The 23,749-nt window shown below is 32.6% G+C and overlaps 3 protein-coding genes across 4 annotated transcripts; 1 reads left to right on the top strand and 2 right to left on the bottom strand.

The window, feature by feature from the left end:
* Positions 1-2,053: 2,053 nt before the first annotated feature.
* LOC139098190 (uncharacterized) lies at positions 2,054-19,289 on the bottom strand. Of its 2 annotated transcripts, XM_070650315.1 has the most exons (8): positions 19,201-19,289; positions 14,789-15,054; positions 6,931-7,018; positions 6,655-6,740; positions 6,459-6,530; positions 5,811-5,846; positions 5,642-5,701; positions 2,054-4,494 (listed from the first exon to the last, which is right to left on the bottom strand). In XM_070650315.1, exons 2-8 carry the CDS (start codon positions 14,912-14,914, stop codon positions 4,405-4,407), a joined length of 558 nt encoding a protein of 185 aa, XP_070506416.1. In that variant the 5' UTR covers positions 14,915-15,054; positions 19,201-19,289; the 3' UTR covers positions 2,054-4,404. The 2 variants fall into 2 exon arrangements, with proteins under 2 accessions (XP_070506416.1, XP_070506417.1); XM_070650316.1 differs by lacking the exons at positions 14,789-15,054; positions 19,201-19,289 and adding an exon at positions 9,326-10,752.
* Positions 19,290-21,219: 1,930 nt separating this feature from the next.
* On the bottom strand, positions 21,220-22,166 carry LOC139098217 (protein Nazo-like). The gene is made up of 3 exons (XM_070650347.1): positions 21,805-22,166; positions 21,675-21,744; positions 21,220-21,610 (listed from the first exon to the last, which is right to left on the bottom strand). The coding sequence occupies exons 1-3, from the start codon at positions 21,934-21,936 to the stop codon at positions 21,390-21,392; spliced, it is 423 nt and encodes a 140-aa protein (XP_070506448.1). The 5' UTR covers positions 21,937-22,166; the 3' UTR covers positions 21,220-21,389.
* sturkopf (lipid droplet associated hydrolase sturkopf) lies at positions 22,163-23,354 on the top strand. The gene is made up of 2 exons (XM_070650345.1): positions 22,163-22,373; positions 22,440-23,354. The coding sequence occupies exons 1-2, from the start codon at positions 22,259-22,261 to the stop codon at positions 23,237-23,239; spliced, it is 915 nt and encodes a 304-aa protein (XP_070506446.1). The 5' UTR covers positions 22,163-22,258; the 3' UTR covers positions 23,240-23,354.
* The last annotated feature ends 395 nt before the right edge of the window (positions 23,355-23,749 follow it).

The following is a 23,749-nucleotide window of genomic DNA, read 5'->3' as shown; positions in this document are numbered from 1 at the left end:
GCTGAAGCTGAAACCACAAGGGAATCAACTGAATCAACTGAATTCTCACCCTGTTTCAAACTTATATGATTGTCTGAAAGTTTGTTGTTCAAATATTGTAAAAGTGTTGCCAAGGAGATTAATACGTGGAATCAAGTCATGGCTCAACTTAGAAAAATCCTCGAGATCAACAATTGATTCCATCTAAGAGACAAAACCGAGTCAAACCTTATCAAAAGTCATTCATGATTTAGATGCATATTCCAATTTTCTTGAAACATCATTACTTAATAAACCCCAATTCTCAACTCAAACAAAAAATTAGAAATCAGAAGAAATCCAAAAAAGTATCAAAGGAAAGTCAATAACTGTAGTAATTCACTCATTTATTTATTTACAGTAATTCATCATTTTTTACTTCATAAAAAACTTCAATCATTGTATTTATTTACCATGAAATAAATGTTGAAAAAAATATTCACAAATTTTGGATGTAAAGCGTTAACTTTCTTGACGTTTTTATTGATGGATGGAATGATTTTTTTTTTTTATCTTTTTTTGACTTGAGGTTGTAAATGAATGACGTCAATTGAAAAAGGGTTTGAGGATCAATTACTATATTAATTATTGAGTTTTGTTGAGGATTTTTAGTTTTATGGTTTAAAATTCTAGTGGCTGTAGTCAAGGCTTCACAAGAACATTCGAATTTTCGAAGCTCCCAGACTTCTCAGGATTCTCAGTCTCGGACCCGATGCCGGTCTCATCACTGAGACTTTGGGAAATAGTTGCTTAATGAAAATATTCAAATTTTGTCGATTTTTGGATAAAAAGTTCGAGCTGAGTAGTCGAACTTTAATTCAAAATTCCTTATAATTTAGACATCTGTAATTGAAACAGTCAGTTCTTCCCATCATACGTCATTACCGATTAACCCCCCTAAAATTATCTTGATTTTATATTTCACACAAACTTTTTCACATGAGAAATTTTCAAACGTTCGAGTTTTGAAAGGAACGTAATTTGATAATGATTTGATGTAAAAAATTTCTTCGTGATTGATTTCATGATTGAAGTTCAAATGTCGAGAATTTGACCTTGTATTGATCATGATTTTTTATTGAAAGGGAAACAAAAAGAAAATTTTCTCGCTAAATTGATGGATTAATAAGAAGAAGTTCCTTTTAATTTTTGTTTCTTGTTGTGTAAATAGGCCTTTGATTTTATGGGAAATTTGAAAGTTGACAGAAAGGAAAAGTTAATTAAATTTTTGTGGATTTTTACTTTAAAATGGAGCTTTAAAATGAGGTGAACCGGAACTTTTGTCATAAACTTACTTACTTCGATGACCGTACAATTCAACTGTGTTCAACAAGGTACCCTTTTGCCATAAAAATTCGTCAAAATCAGCCGTCTCGGTGTCATCATGGTAGCTTCACGTCTCACTGTTGATACGGTAGCGTAGCGGTGCCCAGGCGGTCAAGTTATGCTCTTTGTATATATTTCTATATTCTCTAGCGACTCAAATGCAGAATGGTCCACTTTAGAGCTTTTAGGGCTCCTTTTTGGTGTCCTTATGATTGTCAAAAATTGGCGGTTTCAATTTGGTGTTCATAAAATAAGTTAATCGGAGCCTTCTTCATTTGTACTGCTCGGGATAGGCTCCAAGGCTAAGAAAATACTCAATAAATTCAGAAATTGTATCCAGTAATAACTTACCTAAGGCAATATTTACAGAATCCTTACATTCATGCTCAAAATATGCTTTAAAAACCCTCAAAATTTATGTCTTAATATTCAAAATTAAACTCAAATTAATCAGCTTTGACGTAAAAAAAGTTCCAACCCAAATTCTCGTTCCATTAAAGCAGAACATAATGATTTATATAAGAACAATCAAGTCATATACAATACAGCCATAAACTCATACAGCCTGATAATATTCCCTTAACAAACAGACCTGAAATGTTTTTTTTTTTTGTTCCTTCTCAAAACTGAAATGCTGACTCACCTACACACAAGATATACTTTTTTTTGTTCTTATATTTTTTTTATTATTCTCATCTTTTTTGCTTCAGCAAATTTTTTTCATTTTTTTACATGCATATGTACATTATAGTCATTATTATCTTCAACAAGATTACCAAGAAAATTAAATTTTCCACTTTTTACAACAATTTTCTTCTTGTATGATTAAGCTTTATTCACTTTTATAAAATAAAAAACTGAGGAATAAAAAATATACTTTTATATGCAAATTGCTAGGAAAAGATAAAAAAGAATTCTGCATGCTAAATGGCTGGGATGGTTGTCTCTATTATAAAAATATGCTCTGCTGTAAACTTAATTATAATGTTATATGATGTAGAACTTCATATTTAAACTGTAAATTCTTTTATTTATTTCTCATTATGTTACAGGTTCTAGAGCTCAGCGGTGGGCAACCTGTGTGCCTTGGCACAATATTATTATGGTGTGTTGTGACTCAAAAAAGGTTGCCTACCACTGTTCTAGCTGGAGAAACTTTCTGTTTGAATCAGACACTTCAACTGTACTTACTGTATTTTCATACAAAATTAGATACAATAAGAGCAATGAGACAGTGAGACTTGACTTTTTGAATGCCAAACCCCTGTTCTGTTTTTAGTTTTTATTTTGTGTAATTTACATGGTGAAGATGCTCATATGTGAAATATTTCATCAAAAATGTGTATTTTTTATACTCTGTGGATGGAATTTTCAGTTTTGAAATCCTTTTAATCTTCATACCAGACTGGCTTGAAATGATAAAATGTAATTAAAGTATCCAAGTGATAGGGTCTATGTAAGCACTCGCCTTTACACAAGGTGAATGTTTATTAGGAATACTAACAAGGATAGAGTACCCGGAAGGCACATATAACAAAAAAATTACAGAAAAATTGGTTTCAGGCTAATTTATCTCAGGTTTAAGGTCGGATTTCATCGATTCTGGGCTGTGATTAGACTGACGTAGGCCTGGAGTCGTAACACTGACGCTCTGACTCCAGTACAGCATAAGTATAAACCTCAGGCCAGATTTTATGATAGTCGCAACACTGACACACTGACTCCACGCCCACGTTAGTCTAACCCCAGCCAAGATTCGATGAAACCCGACCTAAAACCTGAGATAAATCAGTCTGAGGCTAGCCTTTTGGCCATTTCCATGTCGTGTGCTCTCGAGGGTAGATATAGGTTCAGGTGTTTTCCTTAAAAATCAATCCAAGCAGATGATCACAATCTCATTAAAATATAAACTGAAGAATTTGTATATTTGACTGTAATCAATTTTTAGTCCAAAATATCGTGAATAATAAAAAGTGAATAATAGCCTTAATTCATCAGAATTCCAATGTAAATTAGCATTTTTCTTCATTAATAATACAAAAATATACATTTTCTCCCGACTTAAAGCCTGAATATCTCTCAAAAAAAATTCCTTTCACTGAAAGTCGTATTTCAAATATTTTCTATCAGCTATAATTATTATTATTATGAGGTTATGATAATCAAAGCGTATTTTTTATGATCTTTATCTTTATTATTATTCAGAAATAATATTCTCGGCTTTATCAAAAAAATGAAAATTATAATGATATTCACATTACGCCTGAGTGACTCGCATTTCCAGCTTCATGAAAGTTGAATAAAAGGAGAATAAAAGTCTAATGCCATTTAATACTTCATATTATCGCTATCCATCCATTTAGTTAGCATAACTGATGTTGTGCTGTGTTATCAATGGTGATGGATTGACTGAGCAGATGGTGTGAAGTTCAGACAGCTCTTTGATATGAAATGAAGCAAAAGTTTACTCAATTATGACTTATGACTGCTCAAATGATGTTTTTTGATAGTTTGCCGATTCATAAATTAAGATAGGCTTCAGTTTGTGTCAATTTAATGTCTAAATTTTGTATTATTTCCAAAAAAATCTTAAATACGACAAAATCCGCCATTTTTTCCAAAGCTAAATTTCGTTTCTTTTTTCAAATTTCAAAAATTCGTTGTAAATTTTGTCGCTAATTCTCATAAACGGAAGAAAAGCGCTTTTATCATCCACCAAGCACAAAGCTGTCAACAACATTTTTCTCTCCATATTATTATTTATTGTCAATACGCTGCATTTGTATCAAGATCATGATAAATCACCAACAATGAATCATCCTCATCACTACCATCGCCAAGTATTTTCTCATCATCCACTCTCGTGTCCAAATCCAATTCACTGTCTTCAGTATTATTCATCGGATCATGCCAATGAACTTTTGTTTGATATAAGCTTTCATCCTTACTGTTATTGCTGTTCACGTATGGATAAACAAGTCGATTCTCATTTTCATCAAAATATATCGACATTGTTGTTGATGTTGTCTCGGAATCATCACTATCCGAGGTAAAACTATGTCATAGTTCAGCTATATTCTTATTTATCTTCCATGAAATGCCAGCACGCAGTAAATGATGATAACGTATTACACTCCACAGAGCTAATGCCTTGGAAAATTAAAAAAAAAGGAAAAAATTTTCATGAATATTAAAAAAATACAGCATTGAGGAAGAAGTGGTGATTAATTAGAGATGAAAGAGTGCACAATGATCTTTAAACAATGAGAAAGTTGAAGTTTCAAGAGTGGAAGTTCTGTTTGAAAGAAATTTAATCCTTTTATGAGAATTGTTGTTGCTACTCAATATTGATTTCAATTGATGCTGTCTAATTGGATAACGAGATTGATTTGTTGAGGAAGTTTAATGCTTTATAAAGGAGATGTGCTGGTATTTGAATCAAATTTATCAGTTCAGAGCAGTGGGGGGCAACCTGTGTGCCCTCGCAACTTGTGTGCCGGGGCAAACTAATGTGCCGTCAAGAATTTATCAGGAAACGCCTTATGACGGCACATTGATGCTTTTTTTAAACTCTGCACAGTTACATGCCCCCAGGGTATATCAATGCCACAATTAGTGTGTCGCGGATTAATCAAACCAAGTTTGAGTGACTAGGAACAGCAAAAAAGCACCCGAATCCAACTAGACTTTCCCTGGAATCGAACCTGGGTTGTTAAGTTCGAGAGGCCGACTCTCTAACACTTCGCCTTGCTTCTTATTTGCTGCCCATTCTAAGATTATCCACGAATTATAAAAGGTTGCCCATAACTGTTCTATACTAAATTTAGCATCGAGGAACAGAATAAACTCAACCGTAAATCACTCCAAAACACGTGAATTTTAAAGCTTTAGACATACAAAAAATCAATGTCTACCTTTTCATTAAGTATCAATCAAAACCTTTACAGTCCTACTCTCCATTCAACTACCTCAAAAATCAATAAATTAAGGTTAAATCCAAGATGAAGAACTGATTAAATTCATCTCCAGTTTTATGGCTTCCACTCTTTTTTTCCTCACATTTTAAAGTGGACTGGAAGCGATACAACATCAAAAATCATATTAATTTATGTGTTCATGTCATGTACGGACTCTTTTCTTCCGTCAGCCTACACAAATGAAAATCATCTGATGATAAAAATAATAACAATGTTAAAGAAGGGTGCAGAACAGAGAAGAACAAAAAAATCTCAGATCATTGTGCCTTTAAAGCTGCCATGTAATTAATTTTATATAAAAAGAAAAATTTTTTACTTACATTTATAATCGCTCGCGCTACGAAAAAGGTCAAAACAGCTTTTGAAACTTTGTCAAATTGCTGGCAATTTAAGTGAAAAAGAAAAATGAGAAAATTTTAATTGTAGTTAATTACTTTTGTAATTAGCATATGGCCATTGGGTGATGTAATTGGATATAAGCGTACGTACCTTGAAGATATGATCTCTCAGCACGTTTGAATAAACCTTAAAGTTTGGTCCAGAAATGTTGCAAAAAGAAGAGAAAAATTACGATTAAAATAATTGTAACCTGACCTTTTAGGTTATGTTGAAAATGGAATTAATGAGGATTTTTTTTTATTATTTTTATTCGTTGGATGTTGTAGACGTCGAGACATTTAAATATGAATTTTTTATTAAGAATCTGCCCTTAAAATTATTTATGGAATTAATAGAATTTCTTAAATTAAAATTTTTTTGACGATTTATGAGGAAATTATATTAAGGAAAATATTTATGCATAGGTTACGGAGAAATTTTATTTTTGAGAGCCGCCCCGGAGAGCACTTTTAAGTAAAAATAGTCGAAAATCCGTCACGAGGTCAGCATGACTTTGGGGCCAGGAAAGCGTGACTCTTGATCCAGACCAGTCTGATTCAAAAGCCAGGACAGCCTGATTCTGGGGCCAGGTCAGGCCAGACCAGCCTGACTCTTGGACGAGTCCAACCAAGTTAGCAAGAATCAAGTTGGCCTGGTTGCCAGATTTTCGACCAATTCTAAGCCATGTGATGCTAAGCCATGTGACGGGCACATACGGAAAATACAATTTTTTGCTAAAATCTAAAATAATTCACTTACCAAAGCAATTGTTTCTAAACTCCACAATGTAAGAAATCCAACAATATATGGAACTAAAAAATTTGAATTTTCCTGAAATAAATATGAGAATTTTAATTAAATTAATTTGTAAATATCAACAAAAACTGCATTTATGCAGCATTTTTCACAAGAACTTCAACATCCATTAAGAAAATTTTCAATTAGTTCCTCTTACCTTGTAAATTCCAATGATTAAAACAACACTCAATATTGCCATCGATATTTGCGTTCCAATAATTGCTATCTGTGCAATTTGTATGCCTGATCATCAAGTAAATCAATCACAAGAGCAAACATCCATTAAGTGTAAGGATTTACATAAGCAACAAACATATAAATTGCGCATTAGAAGAATTGAAGAGGAAAAAAATTAAAGAATTAATCAAAAAAATTTAAAAAGACTCTTCTTATTGAAATAAAAAGAGCTTTAAGTCATTATTCCGTCACTTACCATAATAAACGTCTCCGAGATCTTGATAGCTCTTGAAATTTGCATTTATTTGCCATCCAAACATTATAAAAATGAGAATGGAAATGTTCTAGAAAAGAAAAGAAAAATAAAAAGTGAAATTTTTCATTTCATCCAAAGTATTTTGATGTAATTGAGCTTATTTTGGAGTGAGTCGGGGCAGATTTGTTGTTCCTTTACTTCCTCAGTTTGTCTCTCAAGGGAGAATTAGTAGTAATTATCTCTTGGGAAAATTTTTTAAAACTTTAATGTTAATTTTTAAAAGTTGCTATAATTTTGCTATAAATTCAAATTTGAAGGATCAAAATTTAAATTTATTATGGCTGTTCAAATTCAAAATTTTGAAAACCGTTTAGATCAAAATTTTCTTTGACTTTTAAATTCAAATTTTTGATTTGAATTTAAAATCATTGATTTAATTCAAACTTTGAATGACCGTTAAATTTCAAAATTTTAATGATCGTTAAAAAATCAAAGAATTATCATTTTAATCTAATTTAAACTTTTAATTTGAATGAATAAATTGCGTCATTCAACCCACAAATCCAATCCATACTCTAACCAAATTAAGTTTTCGTCTAAATAAAAATGAAAGTAAATTTTATTCCGAGACATAAATTTACGCTCTTATATAAATAAACATAATTTTATTTAAAATATTCCTCCTCTTATTATTTAAAAGCTGTCAATTCATCTATTAAGAGCTTCATTGAATTCACGAGGACTTAAATTACTTCAAGAAAATCCAATCATGATAAATTTACTTTATGCTTGTGACTAAAAGCCTTAGATTTATTATTTAAAAAAAAAAATGAAAAATTTATTTTTTTTTTGGGGCGCGCATGGAAAAAAGCTGTGCTAATAAAACTTTTTCGCCTCTTTTGACTTTATTTTATTTTTTCTCTTCCTCATTATTCCGTCGAACGTCTCTTCATTCAAGTGAGTCTCTTTATCTTCCTTAAGATGCTTATCACTTTCTAAATTTCAGGAAAAATTTTAATAATTAATGTAATGGACTTTTTTGTGTTGGTCGTAAAGTAATGAAGAATGGAAATTACTGACGTTGTGTGGTTTGACTCTGAGAAAGACATAGATGTGCTTTGAGTAATTGGTCATAATTATGGGAAAGTAGGATGAAGAGAAAGGGGCCTAAAAGTGCTATTTTTAGCGCTCTGTAAATTACAACCGTTTCCAAAAATCAAATCCAGAACTGGAAGTAGACGTAGACTCGAATTTTCGATGTGTTCGTATGGACTTCCGTGTGATTTTAAATATAAAATTTGATTTGGGCTCGAAGTTCTGAAACAGAGTAGGCAGGACACTTGAATTCGAACTTCAGACAACTCTGCTTTAGCCTCAGTGGTATGTAAGCTGATTTGTGCCACGGGACACAGGTTACAACCTTTTTTGTATTGCGGCAAACAGGTTTCAACCATTTTATTATCGTGCTACACAAGTTGTCCATCCCTGTTCAATATCCTAAATCTAATTTCCATACGACCTCAAAGTTAATTGTCATAATTATTCTACTGAGCCTTTTGCTGCTCTTTTCGTGCCTTAGCATAAATTTATAATTGTTTTAATTTGTTCGTGCTCTGATAATTTCTAATTTCCTCTTTGAAGTTCTACTCTGCAATTTTTTGATTTAAAGCTGTGGTATTGACAACAATTTCCTCACGGAATCTCCTGTGCTAACCGCCAAAAAATGTTTAACAACTTTATTTAAATTCCATACAAATTTATGGAAATTTACTCGCACAAAACTTTTGTTGCAAATGTGTACAAACACCTCAGCTCAATTCCCATTACACGATATGGAAAAAATATAGGATGTAGACTAAAACTTTGACGTGAAAAATACCCACAGATAAAACTTTTGAAGTTTTTGAAAATGCAAACAAGTGAAAATGAAAATTAAATATTCATTTTTTAAGTAACTTATTTATCTGTTGTGTAAAATTCGCAATGGGAATGTACATTTATTATCATTTAGATTGTAATGGACGTTGTTAAAGTGGAAAATCAACAGATTAATTCAAAACCCTAAGAGAGTTGTGCTGGGTAGATTATAGGAAAATTGAATCTTTGTTTATAAATTGGGGATAGCTTATAAATCTTGGTAAGGACTTAGGAGTATAGTCGAAAAATGGATTAGGACAGTTAAACTCCTATCTAACTGTATTGGAATGGGATACCCGCATGGTCCATCAACATTGGGAGTGCAAAACAAAGGGGCACTTTGCCATGCAGTCGAATAACCCTCAACAGCTCAGAGGTAGGAGCAGGCGACCGAAAATTGTTGGACCATGAGTTCGGGTCCCAATCAGGATCCATTATTCGGTATTTTTAATTAATTAAACGCTTTTTATTGACTTACTCTGTTGGTTGGTTGGTTGGTTGGTTGGTTGGTTGGTTGGTCATGATCAAATCTTGCGATCGATTTTTCGACCACTTCTACTGCGCTAATTGAACTCAAATTTTTTTCACATGTGTATTCCCGATGACAATACAATATTTTCGCATTTCTGTATCACAAAAATGCTGAATTATGCTTTAATTAATATAATAACATTATATATGGGAAAAAAATCCAAAGTCAATCACGCATATTTTTAATTTGCATGAACTAGACTAATAATAAAGTTGAAAACCAGTTTTTATAGTTCATTGCGCATTGATTTATAATACCAAGCATTAGTTAAAGTACAATTCATCTCTTTTTAAGATATTTATGAAAGAGAAAAAAATTCATAAGTAATTTTCTCACGGATATTCATAGTAAAAATTCAAAATTCAAAAAACCGTTACAGTTTGAATCTCAAACAATCGTTATTGGATCTTGAAATATTGTATAAATATGGTTCTGAGTGTTACTGGATCTTGTTATACTGTATATATATGATCCTGGATGTTACTGGATCTTGTTATACTGCATGTATATGATCCTGGATGTTACTGGATCTTGTTATACTGTATGTATATGATCATGGATGTTACTTGATCTTGTTATACTGCATGTATATGATCCTGGATGTTACTGGATCTTGTTATACTGTAAGTATATGATCCTGGATGTTACTGGATCTTGTTATACTGTATGTATATGATCCTGGATGTTACTGGATCTTGATATACTGCATGTATATGATCATGGATGTTACTGGATCTTGTTATACTGCATGTATATGATCCTGGATGTTACTGGATCTTGTTATACTGTATGTATATGATCCTGGATGTTACTGGATCTTGTTATACTGCATGTATATGATCCTGGATGTTACTGGATCTTGATATACTGCATGTATATGATCATGGATGTTACTGGATCTTGTTATACTGCATGTATATGATCCTGGATGTTACTGGATCTTGTTATACTGCATGTATATGATCCTGGATGTTACTGGATCTTGTCATACTGCATGTATATGATCCTGGATGTTACTGGATCTTGATATACTGCATGTATATGATCATGGATGTTACTGGATCTTGTTATACCGCATGTATATGATCCTGGATGTTACTGGATCTTGTTATACTGCATATAAATGATCTTGGATTGCAAAAAACGACTGTTGTAAGGTTTCAATACAAATTTGACTTTACTTCACAAGACTAAAAGACAGTATGTTTTGGAGTTTTTGTATAAAATTTCAATATTTTATGAGATCAAAAATCTTTCAAGCGATGTGCATGTCTTACAATAACTTTATCTTCATAAGTTACTTGTTGATCTATAGACTGCACATAAACTAAAATAAGTCGTCTTGATTTGAATTCGAAGCTCGAACAGTAATAGTTCGAATGTAGTCCGGACCTTGTTGAGCTAAGCTCACAAACGGGCGAACGAAGCGAAGCGAAGTGGAGTCCGACACTCCTGTGACCTAATAATTAGTCGGGCGAACGAAGCGAAGCGAAGTGGAGTCCGACACTCCTGTGACCTAATAATAGTCGGGCGAACGAAGCGAAGCGAAGTGGAGTCCGACACTCCTGTGACCTAATAATAGTCGGGCGAACGAAGCGAAGCGAAGTGGAGTCCGACACTCCTGTGACCTAATAATAGTCGGGCGAACGAAGCGAAGCGAAGTGGAGTCCGACACTCCTGTGACCTAATAATAGTCGGGCGAACGAAGCGAAGCGAAGTGGAGTCCGACACTCCTGTGACCTAATAATAGTCGGGCGAACGAAGCGAAGCGAAGTGGAGTCCGACACTCCTGTGACCTAATAATAGTCGGGCGAACGAAGCGAAGCGAAGTGGAGTCCGACACTCCTGTGACCTAATAATAGTCGGGCGAACGAAGCGAAGCGAAGTGGAGTCCGACACTCCTGTGACCTAATAATAGTCGGGCGAACGAAGCGAAGCGAAGTGGAGTCCGACACTCCTGTGACCTAATAATAGTCGGGCGAACGAAGCGAAGCAAAGTGGAGTCCGACACTCCTGTGACCTAATAATAGTCGGGCGAACGAAGCGAAGCGAAGTGGAGTCCGACACTCCTGTGACCTAATAATAGTCGGGCGAACGAAGCGAAGCGAAGTGGAGTCCGACACTCCTGTGACCTAATAATAGTCGGGCGAACGAAGCGAAGCAAAGTGGAGTCCGACACTCCTGTGACCTAATAATAGTCGGGCGAACGAAGCGAAGCGAAGTGGAGTCCGACACTCCTGTGACCTAATAATAGTCGGGCGAAGCGAGTGAAGGCGTGAAAATTTTTCATCATCTAATGTTCTGTGATCTAAAAACAGTCGGACGAGCGAAGCGAGATCCGACAACCCCTGTGATCTATGAACAGTCGGACGAGCGAAGCGAAATCCGACAACGCCTGTGATCCGAGCGAAGCTCGAACCTAATTAGTTCGAACGAAGTTCGGACTTGGTTGAGCGAAGCTCACAAATTTTTGCGACCTGAACGGAGCGAAGCGAGTGAAGGCGTGAAAATTTTTCATCATCTAATGTTCTGTGATCTAAAAACAGTCGGACGAGCGAAGCGAGATCCGACAACCCCTGTGATCTATGAACAGTCGGACGAGCGAAGCGAAATCCGACAACGCCTGTGATCCGAGCGAAGCTCGAACCTAATTAGTTCGAACGAAGTTCGGACTTGGTTGAGCGAAGCTCACAAATTTTTGCGACCTGAACGGAGCGAAGCGAGTGAAGCGTGAAAATTTTCCCACATCTAATGTTCTGTGATCTAAAAACAGTCGGACGAGCGAAGCGAGATCCGACAACCCCTGTGATCTATGAACAGTCGGACGAGCGAAGCGAAATCCGACAACACCTGTGATCCGAGCGAAGCTCGAACCTAATTAGTTCGAACGAAGTTCGGACTTGGTTGAGCGAAGCTCACAAATTTTTGCGACCTGAACGGAGCGAAGCGAGTGAAGGCGTGAAAATTTTCCCACATCTAATGTTCTGTGATCTAAAAACAGTCGGACGAGCGAAGCAAGATCCGACAACCCCTGTGATCTATGAACAGTCCGACAACACTTGTAATCTATATCAACAATCATTCCAACAATCGATTAAAATAAACTATTTAGTGATTTGACTAAAAAGAAGTAAATAAAATAAATTAAAAAAAAACTTTTTAAAAAAAACGCTTTTTTAAAAAAACCAAAACAGATGTTAAAAAAAACTTGCGAAAAAATATTTGATCCTTAAGACTAAAAACAAAGCGATCTAAAAAGAAGTAAATAATAATCCTTAAAAAAACTTTTTAAAAAAAAACGCTTTTACGTTAAAAAAAAAAAAAAAAAAAAACAGAATGATCCAAAAACATAAGTGTTAAAAAAATGCTCTAAAAAAGGAGAAAATAAAATAAATCTACGCTTTATAAAATTTGGAAATATAAATATTTCTTGAGAAAACCAAATATGTAACTCAAAAATTTTCCCAAAATATTGCAATGTAGTACAAGAACTCAACGACTAAAAAAGCGTGGGGCGTAAACGGAAGATTAACTTGGTTCTTAAGTTTGTAATTTGACCGCCCCACGCTTTTTTAGTCGTTGAGTTCTTGTACTACATTGCAATATTTTGGGAAAATTTTTGAGTTACATATTTGGTTTTCTCAAGAAATATTTATATTTCCAAATTTTATAAAGCGTAGATTTATTTTATTTTCTCCTTTTTTAGAGCATTTTTTTAACACTTATGTTTTTGGATCATTCTGTTTTTTTTTTTTTTAACGTAAAAGCGTTTTTTTTTAAAAAGTTTTTTATTTTTTCTGTTAGATCAACAAACTGTATCTCGACTCAGCTGATCCCTTGACAAAAATGAAAGTCCTTCACATCACTAAATTCTCATCTGCTTACATAATAGACTTTCATAGCTCAACGATCTCCTCATTTTTCTGTCCGATGTCATTAAATGTTTCGAATAAGAATCCTAATTTCCGGTAATTACTTAATTCATCTGGGATAAATTATTACATCAATTGCTGATGAATGAACGAAAAAGTTTGATAATTGGATAATTTAGTTGAATCTGTATTAACTGATGGAAAATTAGCCTAATTATAATTATTTTTCATGTCAAATTGAATCATCTGCTTGTCAATTTTGCATTTCAATGAATTGATTTGATTATGTTAACTATTTAAATTTGAATTATTCATGTATGAATTGATAATTAGCATTTAAGATTTAAATCTTGTTGATGTAATTATTAATGTAACTTTATTGATTATTACTGCTATTAAAGGCACACCTTTAAATTGAAAATGAAGAAATTTATGGAAATATGAATTTAAAATTTTATCTTTATTGTTTGAAAATCGTAAACAAACTGAACTTTTCTTTAAAGGGGAGTATCAACCATATAAGGGAGAAATCAACTAACTTAAGTTGTTTATATAATTTGAATTTTAAATAACCGTTGGCATGTAAATTGTTACAGACCTTACGAACTTATAGTTTTAAACATTTTAAGATATAATACAATCTTAATGAAAATAAAACTAAAAAGCTTAAAACTTGTTGAAACTAAGTTCAAGAAATCTCATTTTATTTCAATCTTTTAAGCATAAAATTCATAAAAACAATTTTCTCAATGTTAAACTTTGAATGTTTTCAACAAAATAATTGGCTTACTTTAAATGAATAAAAATTTCTGAAAACTGCAAAAAGAACTTTTTCTTACCGAAAGTTTTTTAGTTCATTCCTATTCAAAGTTGCTGAACGATACTAATTAGTTCTATTGAGATTTTTTCAGTGAAAATCTTTTCATTCGTTAGTCTTATTGAATTTTAAAAGGCTTTTTTCTGCTTGAAACTTATGCAGTTCTTAAGAAATTTTATAAAGTTACATTTATGAATGGAAAATGCAGAATTTGTAATTAGTTAAGAGGAAAAGTAGCTGAAAGGTTGCTTTAAAAAGAGAGAATTTGAAGATTGTTGATCTGCCTTTAAAATTGAGGATTAAATTACGTAAATTAATTGAAATTTTTAATTAAGCCAATTTCATGCAAATTTTAAAATTAATTACTGGTAATTTCTGAAGCAGTGGTAAGCAACACTAGTGTGCCGTAACTCATAGCTTCCCCATTACTGCCCTAAATCATAAAACTCAAAAATCTGCTCACTTTCTTGCGCACCCCTTGACTTATCGATTTCCATTTCACATGAAATATGTAACAAGATATAAATCTAACAAGATAAAGTGGATTCAATCATGTATGCAATATTTATAGAGATCATAGGAAGTAAAAGTTCTATCTTCAAGATGAAAAAAAATCAAAAATTCATTGAATAAATAAAGAATTTTTCAACATATTTGTTTACATCAGAAAAGGCAAAAAAGGAATTGAATAAAATATGAAGTTTATAATAATCCACTTACCAAAGTGTAGATTCCACTTAACAGAGCAAGAATTTTATCGTTAAATAGTCGACACCCTGCTTTTCTGACATTATAGTATGACATTTTTGATCTCATGTCTTCCTTTCTACTTCTTATATATGTCATGTGGATGTGAGTCGTTCTAGATTACACAATTTAATGTTATTATCTTTATTTCTCGTAGAAATATCACTGATATTATGAGTTGAAATTGTTTTTATTATAATGCGGTTCTTATCTCACATCATTTTCTTTATGTTGTCTTGCTGAAAAGACAGAAAAGGAAGACAACTTTTGATGACTTCTGTGTGGATAACTTTGAAGTGGATGTTTTGTGTGTCTTTAACAAGCTTTTTAAGGGCAATCATACTTATGAATATAAATTTTGTATTAACTTTTGGAAAATAAGGTTTGCAACTCAAATTTCGTCATTTTTGGAAGGAAAGTCTTCCTCAGACACTTCTGGGAGGTACACGACGTAGAATTGACAGAATATCTGGACAAATTTGATGGAATCTGGCCTCAGGATTGAGTTGAATTGGCCTTGGATCAGATTTTCATCCATTTATTCGCCGTGTACTTTCCAAAACCTTCCACAGATTTATTCAAACATGCACAATCATCTAAACACCCAATCAAACATCTCCCCATCCACACGGTAGTTCAATATCCACTTTCATACCTCAAATATCGTTTTTATTTCGTTTATATTTTGTTTTTTTTGTTCAAGCACTTCTCGATAAGCTGTTCAATGTTTATAGCATTGTGCGTGTATGTCTATGAATACATACACTTAAGTTTCCATAACATTCAAGATCGTTCAGACGATAAACTCAAATACTCTGTGTCAATTTCATTTTAGGGCAAAAATGTTTATGCTTATTGCACAACATATACTGACATGATTCTGAGAATATGTAATGATGTATGGTGCTTTGGCTAATTAATAAGCCTACACATGGACAAATTAATTCAGTGAATATGAGATTGATGTGCTAAATATGTAGAAATTTAGATTAAATCAATGAGCAGCTGTTTGAAGACTATCAGGTCAAGTGATAGCAATTGAATGAATTTTACAATAAATTTGATTTTTGTGGAAATTTTGGAATTGTATTTTGATTGAATTATTCGACAGAAGTAGTTGCAGTGAAATTTGACTTGGATTACATGAAAAAGTGACTTCAGAGAATCAATTAGGATGAAAATGCTGATAAATTGGTTAAATGGCCAATTGTACTGGAATGAAGTTGATTTTGATGATCAGAATGCACAAATTTAAAACAATAAACCTATTATAAACATCCAGAAAGCCTAACAGCACCAATAAACCTAAAATACGTCGAAATACCATCTTAGCAACTACCCAAAAATAAAGAAAATCGCATAACATTTAAATAGAATCCAATAACATAAAGTATTTCTGTTTTTGTACCATTCTGCCACATCATTTTATGTATAAAAAAAAAAATGATTGAAATCGGAACATTACGTCTCATTTTTATTGTACTATTACTGTTATTATTCTTGCTATCAAAATAATCTGAACAAACAAAATGTCCTCACTCCTAGACAATTTTCATCCTAGAGCCTCTAACTTGTCACTTGTGTTACCATACAGGCAATCACACACAGTATGTAGCAGAAAAGAAAGGATTTATGAAAAAAAGGCGATATATTCAACAACCAAAACGAATAAAAATGTTTATTATCTTGTTTTTCAGCTCTACAACACACTCACAGGCTTATATTCGATGATTTTTCATCTCTTTATTGCGTATGAGGAAAGAGAACAGTTTTTTTTCGGATTGTTCTTCTTATTATTTGTGAATGGATAAAAGGCTAAGACAAGAAGACCTATAATAGCTTCTTATTAAGAATACATCTGTCATATACAATACATTACACAATTTTTCATGCTCATTAGATATATAGGGAAAAACGAAAAGGAAAGGGAATTACTGTAATATGATTAGAAGAGATTATTGTGAGATTTTAATTAGAAATTTGTAGAATTTGTTATGAAATTTCATATTTGTTCATTCCAATGTCATGTATTGTTTACGTATGTTGGGATCAAAAAATCAATTTTTAATTGAAATATGAGATTATAAATTCCGGGAATAGATTAAGCTCTTGAATTTGTGTTATTTTAATTAAATTTTTGTGGAAAATTTGGTTTTAAGGTTAAAGATTTAACAATTGTGAATGTCAAAGCTGTTTTGAAGGGAGGATATTAGAGAAACCTTCGATTAATCAATCTTTCACTGCTGGATATGCTTTTGTTGATTGTTTTATGTTAGATGTTATTGTTGTTTTTGTTATTATCGCGGAAGTGGGAGTAAAATTTATGGAAAAACTAATAAAAAGGGGAAGTCGGAAATATTTTGGCGCCAAAAACGTGTATGATTCAGGAATATATTTTATTGATCTCAATATATTGAAGGATATCTAGACGACCATATGAATTGCCATGTTCAGTGCATATTGTCTGATCTTAAGCAATGAGCGATTTGAAGAAAATCGACAATATTAAGTCAAAGATCAGCATTAAATCAGTCAATTTTAAGAATCTTAAACCATTTTTATCACCACGACATCTAACCGACTTCCCCAGAAAGCTAATCTCCAAATCATGTGTAATTTTGCATCAACATTTCAAAATATTGCCTTTAAAATACTTCTTATATTTACATTATCAAAATTTAATAATCTCTCAACATTTTTCATCCTCTTCAATCTGTATCCAACCAATTTATTCTTCATAAATCGAATTTTTCTTGGATTTTCCGTGTCTTGATTCTTTCAACATGCTCTCAACAACGATGATCAAATAAACAAAATTAAATTTTGATCAAACCATTTCAATTTTCTGAATCTCGGTTTCATCATAGATAAAAAGCATCTCTACCGGTCAACTAGATGCTTGAGCATTGAATAGCTTTTATGTTGTGGCTATAATATCAATTTTCAATATAAAATTCAATTTAGAAAGATTTCTTCACAAATGTAATTGAATTTTTTGTTTTGTTACTGATGTCATGGATACCTCTCATCCTGTGTGTCGAAACAACAATAAAATTTTTGACATTTCTTCTTTGATTTGACATTTTTATGTTGCTTATCAGGTTGCAGAAATGTTATATTTCGGTCGAGTTAAATTAAAACATCCCACAGTGTCTTCATTTCATCACTATAGAGAAATTGGGAAAATATTTTAATGTTCGACGTGGGTTTGGAAACATTAGATGTATCTGAATCAAATTGATAACTTGATAGGTTTGAAATATTAATGAATTGTTGATTAGATGAATATGAAGCACAGATTTATCTCATATTTGATTAGTAGAATGTCATACGTAATATTGGGTTTGGTTAGCTGAATTGGAATGCGATTAGCTAAGTGTGGTAATCCTAATGAGCATAAAGACAAACAAATGACATCCATACAACGCCGCATCAGAATAAGCTACAAATTAGTCCCATTTAGAAGGTTTTGTGTCGATCAAGCCAAAAGGTTCTGAATAAATTGAGACTCTCATGTTCATTTTCAATTGGGATAGTGTGATACTTTCAGGTCCGTTCTATCAATATTCCATTCGCAATGGTAATCTTGTAGCTCTTAATCGATTTTTGTCCATAATTTCTACATATTCACCAGATTTCTTAATTTAACGTGTATAAGATCTCCAATTTCACAATTAATCTTGTCCATTAAGCAGTTGAAGTATCTAAACTTATGAAAAATCATAAATTTGTAATTGGTAAGGATTCGAACCAACGACCTTTGATCTATTAAATTAAAGTTCAGCCAAGCGCCATGCCAATAACTTGCCACAGACGAACTAAACTGCTTAAATAAAAAAGCTTCCCTTAATGTATTGTATTACTTATTGATTTTCATCCAAACTTCAAACATTTTGAACCTTTCCATTTCACCAATCCCAAATCTAAAAAAAATCGAAGATCTCAAATTACCTCGAAAAATACAAATCACGAACACTCAAGCTCATTAAAAGCACACAGAAGCGTAACCAAAAAAAACATGAAATAATATTTCAAAGCACATCCTAAAGGCACAAAGGTATAAAATTTCCATTGCAAAGACATTTCAAATCATCACAGATTTACAAATTTTCATCCTGTGTTCTGTAATTAATTCACTTGTGAGTATAGGAATGAATAATTAATTAATACCGCACATAAACACACCTACATTCAAATCTTTTTTTTTATTCTTATCCTCATTCACATCAAATAAAAATATAAAATAAAAGTCAAATTACAAGTTCTGCTATAATTTATGAACGCCAAAATCACTTTTAATGAATAAATTATAATTTCATTCTATCAATATGATTTTCGTTTTCGTTAAGCACACACAAAAATTTTTTTTTTTTCTTATTCTTTACTTTTTTTATTCTGCTTCGGAAAGCACAACACAAAACACAGTGGAAATTAGGAAAAAATCAGACTGAATGCGATCCTTACACAACAAAATAATGAATTCAACTGATAGAAAATGTGTGAAAGTCTCTCTTGAGCTTTCCGTTGGAAGAACTTGGAATGCTTTGATCAAAAGAGAATTGAAGTTCTGGAAAAAGAGAGTAAAGAGACTTTCCATTTCATTCACGTGGTATTCAGAAGCATTTCTTTATGTTTTGATTTGGATTTTAATCAAATTTTAAAATGAATTGCTGCATATTTCTCGCTCAGCTCGACCTCAACTTGTCTCGCTCAGCTCGACTTCAACTAGTCTCTCGTTCAGCTCGACCTCAACTAGTCTTGCTCAGCTAGACTTCAACCAGTCTCTCGCTCAGCTCGACTTCAACTAGTCTCGCTCAACTCAACTTCAACTAGTCTCGCTCAACTCAACTTCAACTAGTCTCTCGATCAGCTCGGCTTCAACTAATCTCTCGCTCAACTCAACTTCAACTAGTCTCTCGCTCAGCTCGACCATAACTAGTCTCTCGTTCAGCTCGACCTCAACTAGTCTCGATCAGCTCGACCTCAACTAATCTCTCGCTCAGCTCAACTTGGACTAATCTCTCGCTCAGCTCGACTTCAACCAGTCTCTCTCACAGCTCGTCTTCAACTAGTCTCTCGCTCAGCTCGACCTCAACTAGTCTCTCTCAGCTCGACTTCAACTGGTCCCGCTTAGCTCTATTTTTTCAATTAGGATTACACGTGCAATTTGGAACACTTCATGTCATTTTAGAATAAACTAAGCTTTTCATCTCAACACATTATGTTCACAACATAAAAATTTCTAAGTAAAGCTCTTAAAATAGTAATGAAGATTTTGATGTGCTCATTAGAGAGTGTGAGTCAAAAAATATTTCAACTAAACGCACGATATAACATCATAGAATAAATAACTGCTTGTTTGTGGAATTAATTTTAATTTTTTTTTCTCCTTTCTCTCCATCTTTTTCTTCATCAGTAAGCACATTAAGCTCTTTCATCACGGTTGAATTAAGCGGAAGCTTATTTTCTATGATTGGGAGATATGTATATTTTATTTTTAGAGGAAAAGTCGTTACTGAAATTTTTTTAATTATCAGCTTTTTTCCCATTTTGTGTCATTCTCATTTCATTTTGTGTCATCTGATGGGATGATAATAGAAAATCTTCACAAAAACATTCACTTGTAATAATTGAGATGAGAATTAAGCACAGCCTTAAGTGAAATGTGATAAGAAAATTTCCTTTTTCCTTTTTTTGCTATTTTCTTGCGATCAATGAGTAACCTCGGAATTAATAATGAGACAATCGGAGATGGAAAGTTAGGAAAATGTTAATCCTAGTCTATTTATGATGAATTTAATGGTTTGCTTGATGATTTATCCATCCGTTTATCATTTTAAATTTTATTAAAATTATCAACGGATAATTTGCATTTGAAATATTTTTCTAACTTAGTTGTATACCCTTTCTGAAAATCAATTTTACTTTCAGTGATTTTTAGGATTTCAAGCAAAAAATTTCAATTAAAAATACTTCAATTTAATTATTAGTCTGTAAATTAGTCATTAAGATTACTAATAACTTGTTATCTACATCAATAGCTACACACAACCGCAAATTCGTAAAAAGGCACAAAATATTAAGTATTTATACATTTAAATACAAATTTCATTACAATAATCCAATTTTACTACCTTTTAGATTACCTTCCCATTAAGAACAAAGCATTTTGAATTTCCCTACCAAACAACAGCTTAATCTAAATTATTATCTTCATAAAATTTATGAGCTGGAACTGAAAATGAGGAGAAAATGGACACTTTATCACTTTATAAGCGACTACTTTTTGAGAAAGTCACACAGTAAAATTTTAATAGATTTAATGAGAAACCTGCTCTGACCTTTGCTAGATCGCTTGCTGTGATTCATGTGTCTGTGGCGAGTAAAATGTGCAGCACAAGCTATTTATAGAAAAAATTATAATTATTTTATTTAGACTTTACGTAAAGTTTACAAAAATCGTTCCTCTTAATAATTATAATAAAGCCTTTTTGTTTTATGTCAGTTTAAAATCTCAATTTACTTTGTGTATGGACAAATTTTGGTGATGAATTGTAATAAATATAAAATTACTTTAACTTGATATACGCATATTTAATTCATCTCTAAGATAGCCCACAACTTTTGTCATAGCAAGTGTTTGGAACTGCCCAGGTGCTAAAAGTAATGGAATTAACATGGCAATCTCTTCTGGACGTACTTCGTTGAATGCATCAACTATATGCTGGCATAATTTATCTTTTTGCTCTTCAGTCAATTCGTCTCTAATAATCACCGCGGCCGATCTGAATGTTCCTGTAAAGAGAATGAAATAACATTAATTAATATGGCTGGATGTATGATTCTGCAATTGTATTACCTCTAGCTTGACTGTAAGCATACATACTGCCTGCTGCAGCTCCAAGTACAATTCCGACGGGTCCAAATAACTTAAAAAATGAATAAATTAATACACATGATCCAGTTGCACAAAATATCCAATTACTTACCACACTTGCAGCCATTGTGGTTCCAGCGACGGTACACGATGCTTTAAAACTAGATGTTACAGTCACACGAAGGTTCTGTTGCTCAGCAATAATTGATACAGCATCTATTAATTCTCTTGTGTTCACAGGCATTTTGTAAGGATTGTTATAAATTATGAAATTACTGAATGTAACTAAAGTTAGTTGGTGACAATTGCTAATTATATAAGTTTTTGTTGATAACGCGTGACTTCAAATTATAACAAATGATTAAAATGTTATAAGATATTCCATTCTGGGAAATAATCACGATAAGATGAAAATGTACAATACAAATAAAGTTTTTGTTTATAAATCGGACGATAGGGCAAATTCCAATGTTCTAGAACAACATAGTAGTCAGCCCCGTACTGTTTTTGTTGACAATTTCTCATCTCGCAGAATTTAATTAAATTTTCTATTAAAACAGCCAAAAATGCACAACGGATTTGTGAGGATCAATTCAGTTCCAACAAGAGTCTTCACTTGGGGACATTTTGTGACAGAAAAGTTCAACGAAAACATCAAAGTGCTAGTGTTAGTGATCTCAGGTAAAAGTTCAATGTTTACTGCATATTTTCTTATCGCAATTAAATGCAATCTGTAATTAACTTTAGGAAATCCTGGTTTGCCTGGCTTCTACACGACATTTTGCTCAACGCTATATGAACAATTAAATAGACAGGCTGTAATATGGGCTGTTGGACATGCCGGTCATGATGAGCCAAAGAAGCATATGAACATGAAAGTTCCAAAATTAAAGGAACATCCACATCTGTATGACTTAAAAGGTCAAACGAATCATAAATTATCATTACTCGAGTACATTCCGCCACAAATTGAAAAGATTCACGTTGTTGGACATTCAGTTGGATCTAAAATCATTCTGGATTTACTACGAGAATCACCAGAATTCAATTCCAAGGTTGATATGTGCTATTTGATGTTTCCGACAATTGAACATATCGCAGATTCAGCAAGTGGAAAATGGTTTGTTCGATTAAGGCCATTTTTCTTTATCCTGAAACTTATCGTCTTGCTATTTAATCTCCTGCCACATAAATTGAGATATGGGATGGTGAAATTATATTGTAGAGACATGCCAGAGGAATTTTTGGAACATTGCTTTGAGCACACAAAGCTGTCGGTTGTCGAGAAGATTCTATTCATGGCATCTGACGAAATGGACAAAATAACGGAACTGGACGAGGAACTAGTCAAACAAAATATTCATAAATTAAAATTATATTATGGTAAAAAGGATAATTGGGTGAAAAGAAAGTATTATCACAAGATTGTTGAGAGATTCCCAGAAATTGATGCTGAATTATGCTCAAGAGATTTTGATCATGCATTCGTACTCAAAAGTGGTGAGGATTGCGGTGAAATGGTAGCCAATTGGATCAAACAAAGATGAGATTTAGTAAAAAATAGTGAAATTAAGGGTGACTGAGAATATAAGGTTGTTGTGTATGCATATTCATAAAATAACATACAGTAATTGCTGTAATTATACCTTTTGACCTTGACAATATTTTTTTCTGTTTCTTCGTTTTTTTAATGGCATTAAACAATTTTTTTTGTTGTTTACAGTTATTGAAGTGGAACTTTTGCTTTTATTGTGGAAGAGAGTACTTTAATTACCTATACTGAGTCTGTCTATACCATACAGTTTCTCAACATAGACATTTCAAGCTATTCATTTTCAAAACAATACAATTGCAGAGAGAAGTTAGGAACCATACAAATTCAAAGCTCTAAACCTAAATAAATTAATACTAGTCACTAACTATAGACCACAAAACTATAAAAATCAAAGAATATATCAAATTGTTGGTAATCTTTTGATACGTGACCACTTATTATTGACTTGAGGCTCTTACTTTAATTATCTACATCGATTATTAGCTTCTAATACAATAACATT

Source organism: Chironomus tepperi, unplaced genomic scaffold (genome assembly GCF_022539635.2).
Source record: "Chironomus tepperi strain 1889 unplaced genomic scaffold, CSIRO-AGI_Ctep_v1 contig_445, whole genome shotgun sequence".
Taxonomy (NCBI): domain Eukaryota; kingdom Metazoa; phylum Arthropoda; class Insecta; order Diptera; family Chironomidae; genus Chironomus; species Chironomus tepperi.
The sequence above is the reverse complement of the archived record's forward strand: the minus strand, read 5'-3'. Positions and strand labels throughout refer to the sequence as shown.

Excerpts from the sequence above, each read along its gene's own strand:
- LOC139098217 (XM_070650347.1), bottom strand. The coding sequence starts at position 21,936 with ATGCCTGTGAACACAAGAGAATTAATAGATGCTGTATCAATTATTGCT. Across the intron at positions 21,745-21,804 it reads CCACAATGGCTGCAAGTGTG|TTATTTGGACCCGTCGGAAT; the intron begins GTAAGTAATTGG and ends TCATTTTTTAAG. Across the intron at positions 21,611-21,674 it reads TGCTTACAGTCAAGCTAGAG|GAACATTCAGATCGGCCGCG; the intron begins GTAATACAATTG and ends TTCTCTTTACAG.
- LOC139098190 (XM_070650315.1), bottom strand. The coding sequence starts at position 14,914 with ATGACATATATAAGAAGTAGAAAGGAAGACATGAGATCAAAAATGTCA. Across the intron at positions 6,531-6,654 it reads TAATCATTGGAATTTACAAG|GAAAATTCAAATTTTTTAGT; the intron begins GTAAGAGGAACT and ends TATTTATTTCAG. Across the intron at positions 4,495-5,641 it reads TAGCGCGAGCGATTATAAAT|GCATTAGCTCTGTGGAGTGT; the intron begins GTAAGTAAAAAA and ends TAATTTTCCAAG.
- sturkopf (XM_070650345.1), top strand. The coding sequence starts at position 22,259 with ATGCACAACGGATTTGTGAGGATCAATTCAGTTCCAACAAGAGTCTTC. Across the intron at positions 22,374-22,439 it reads GCTAGTGTTAGTGATCTCAG|GAAATCCTGGTTTGCCTGGC; the intron begins GTAAAAGTTCAA and ends AATTAACTTTAG.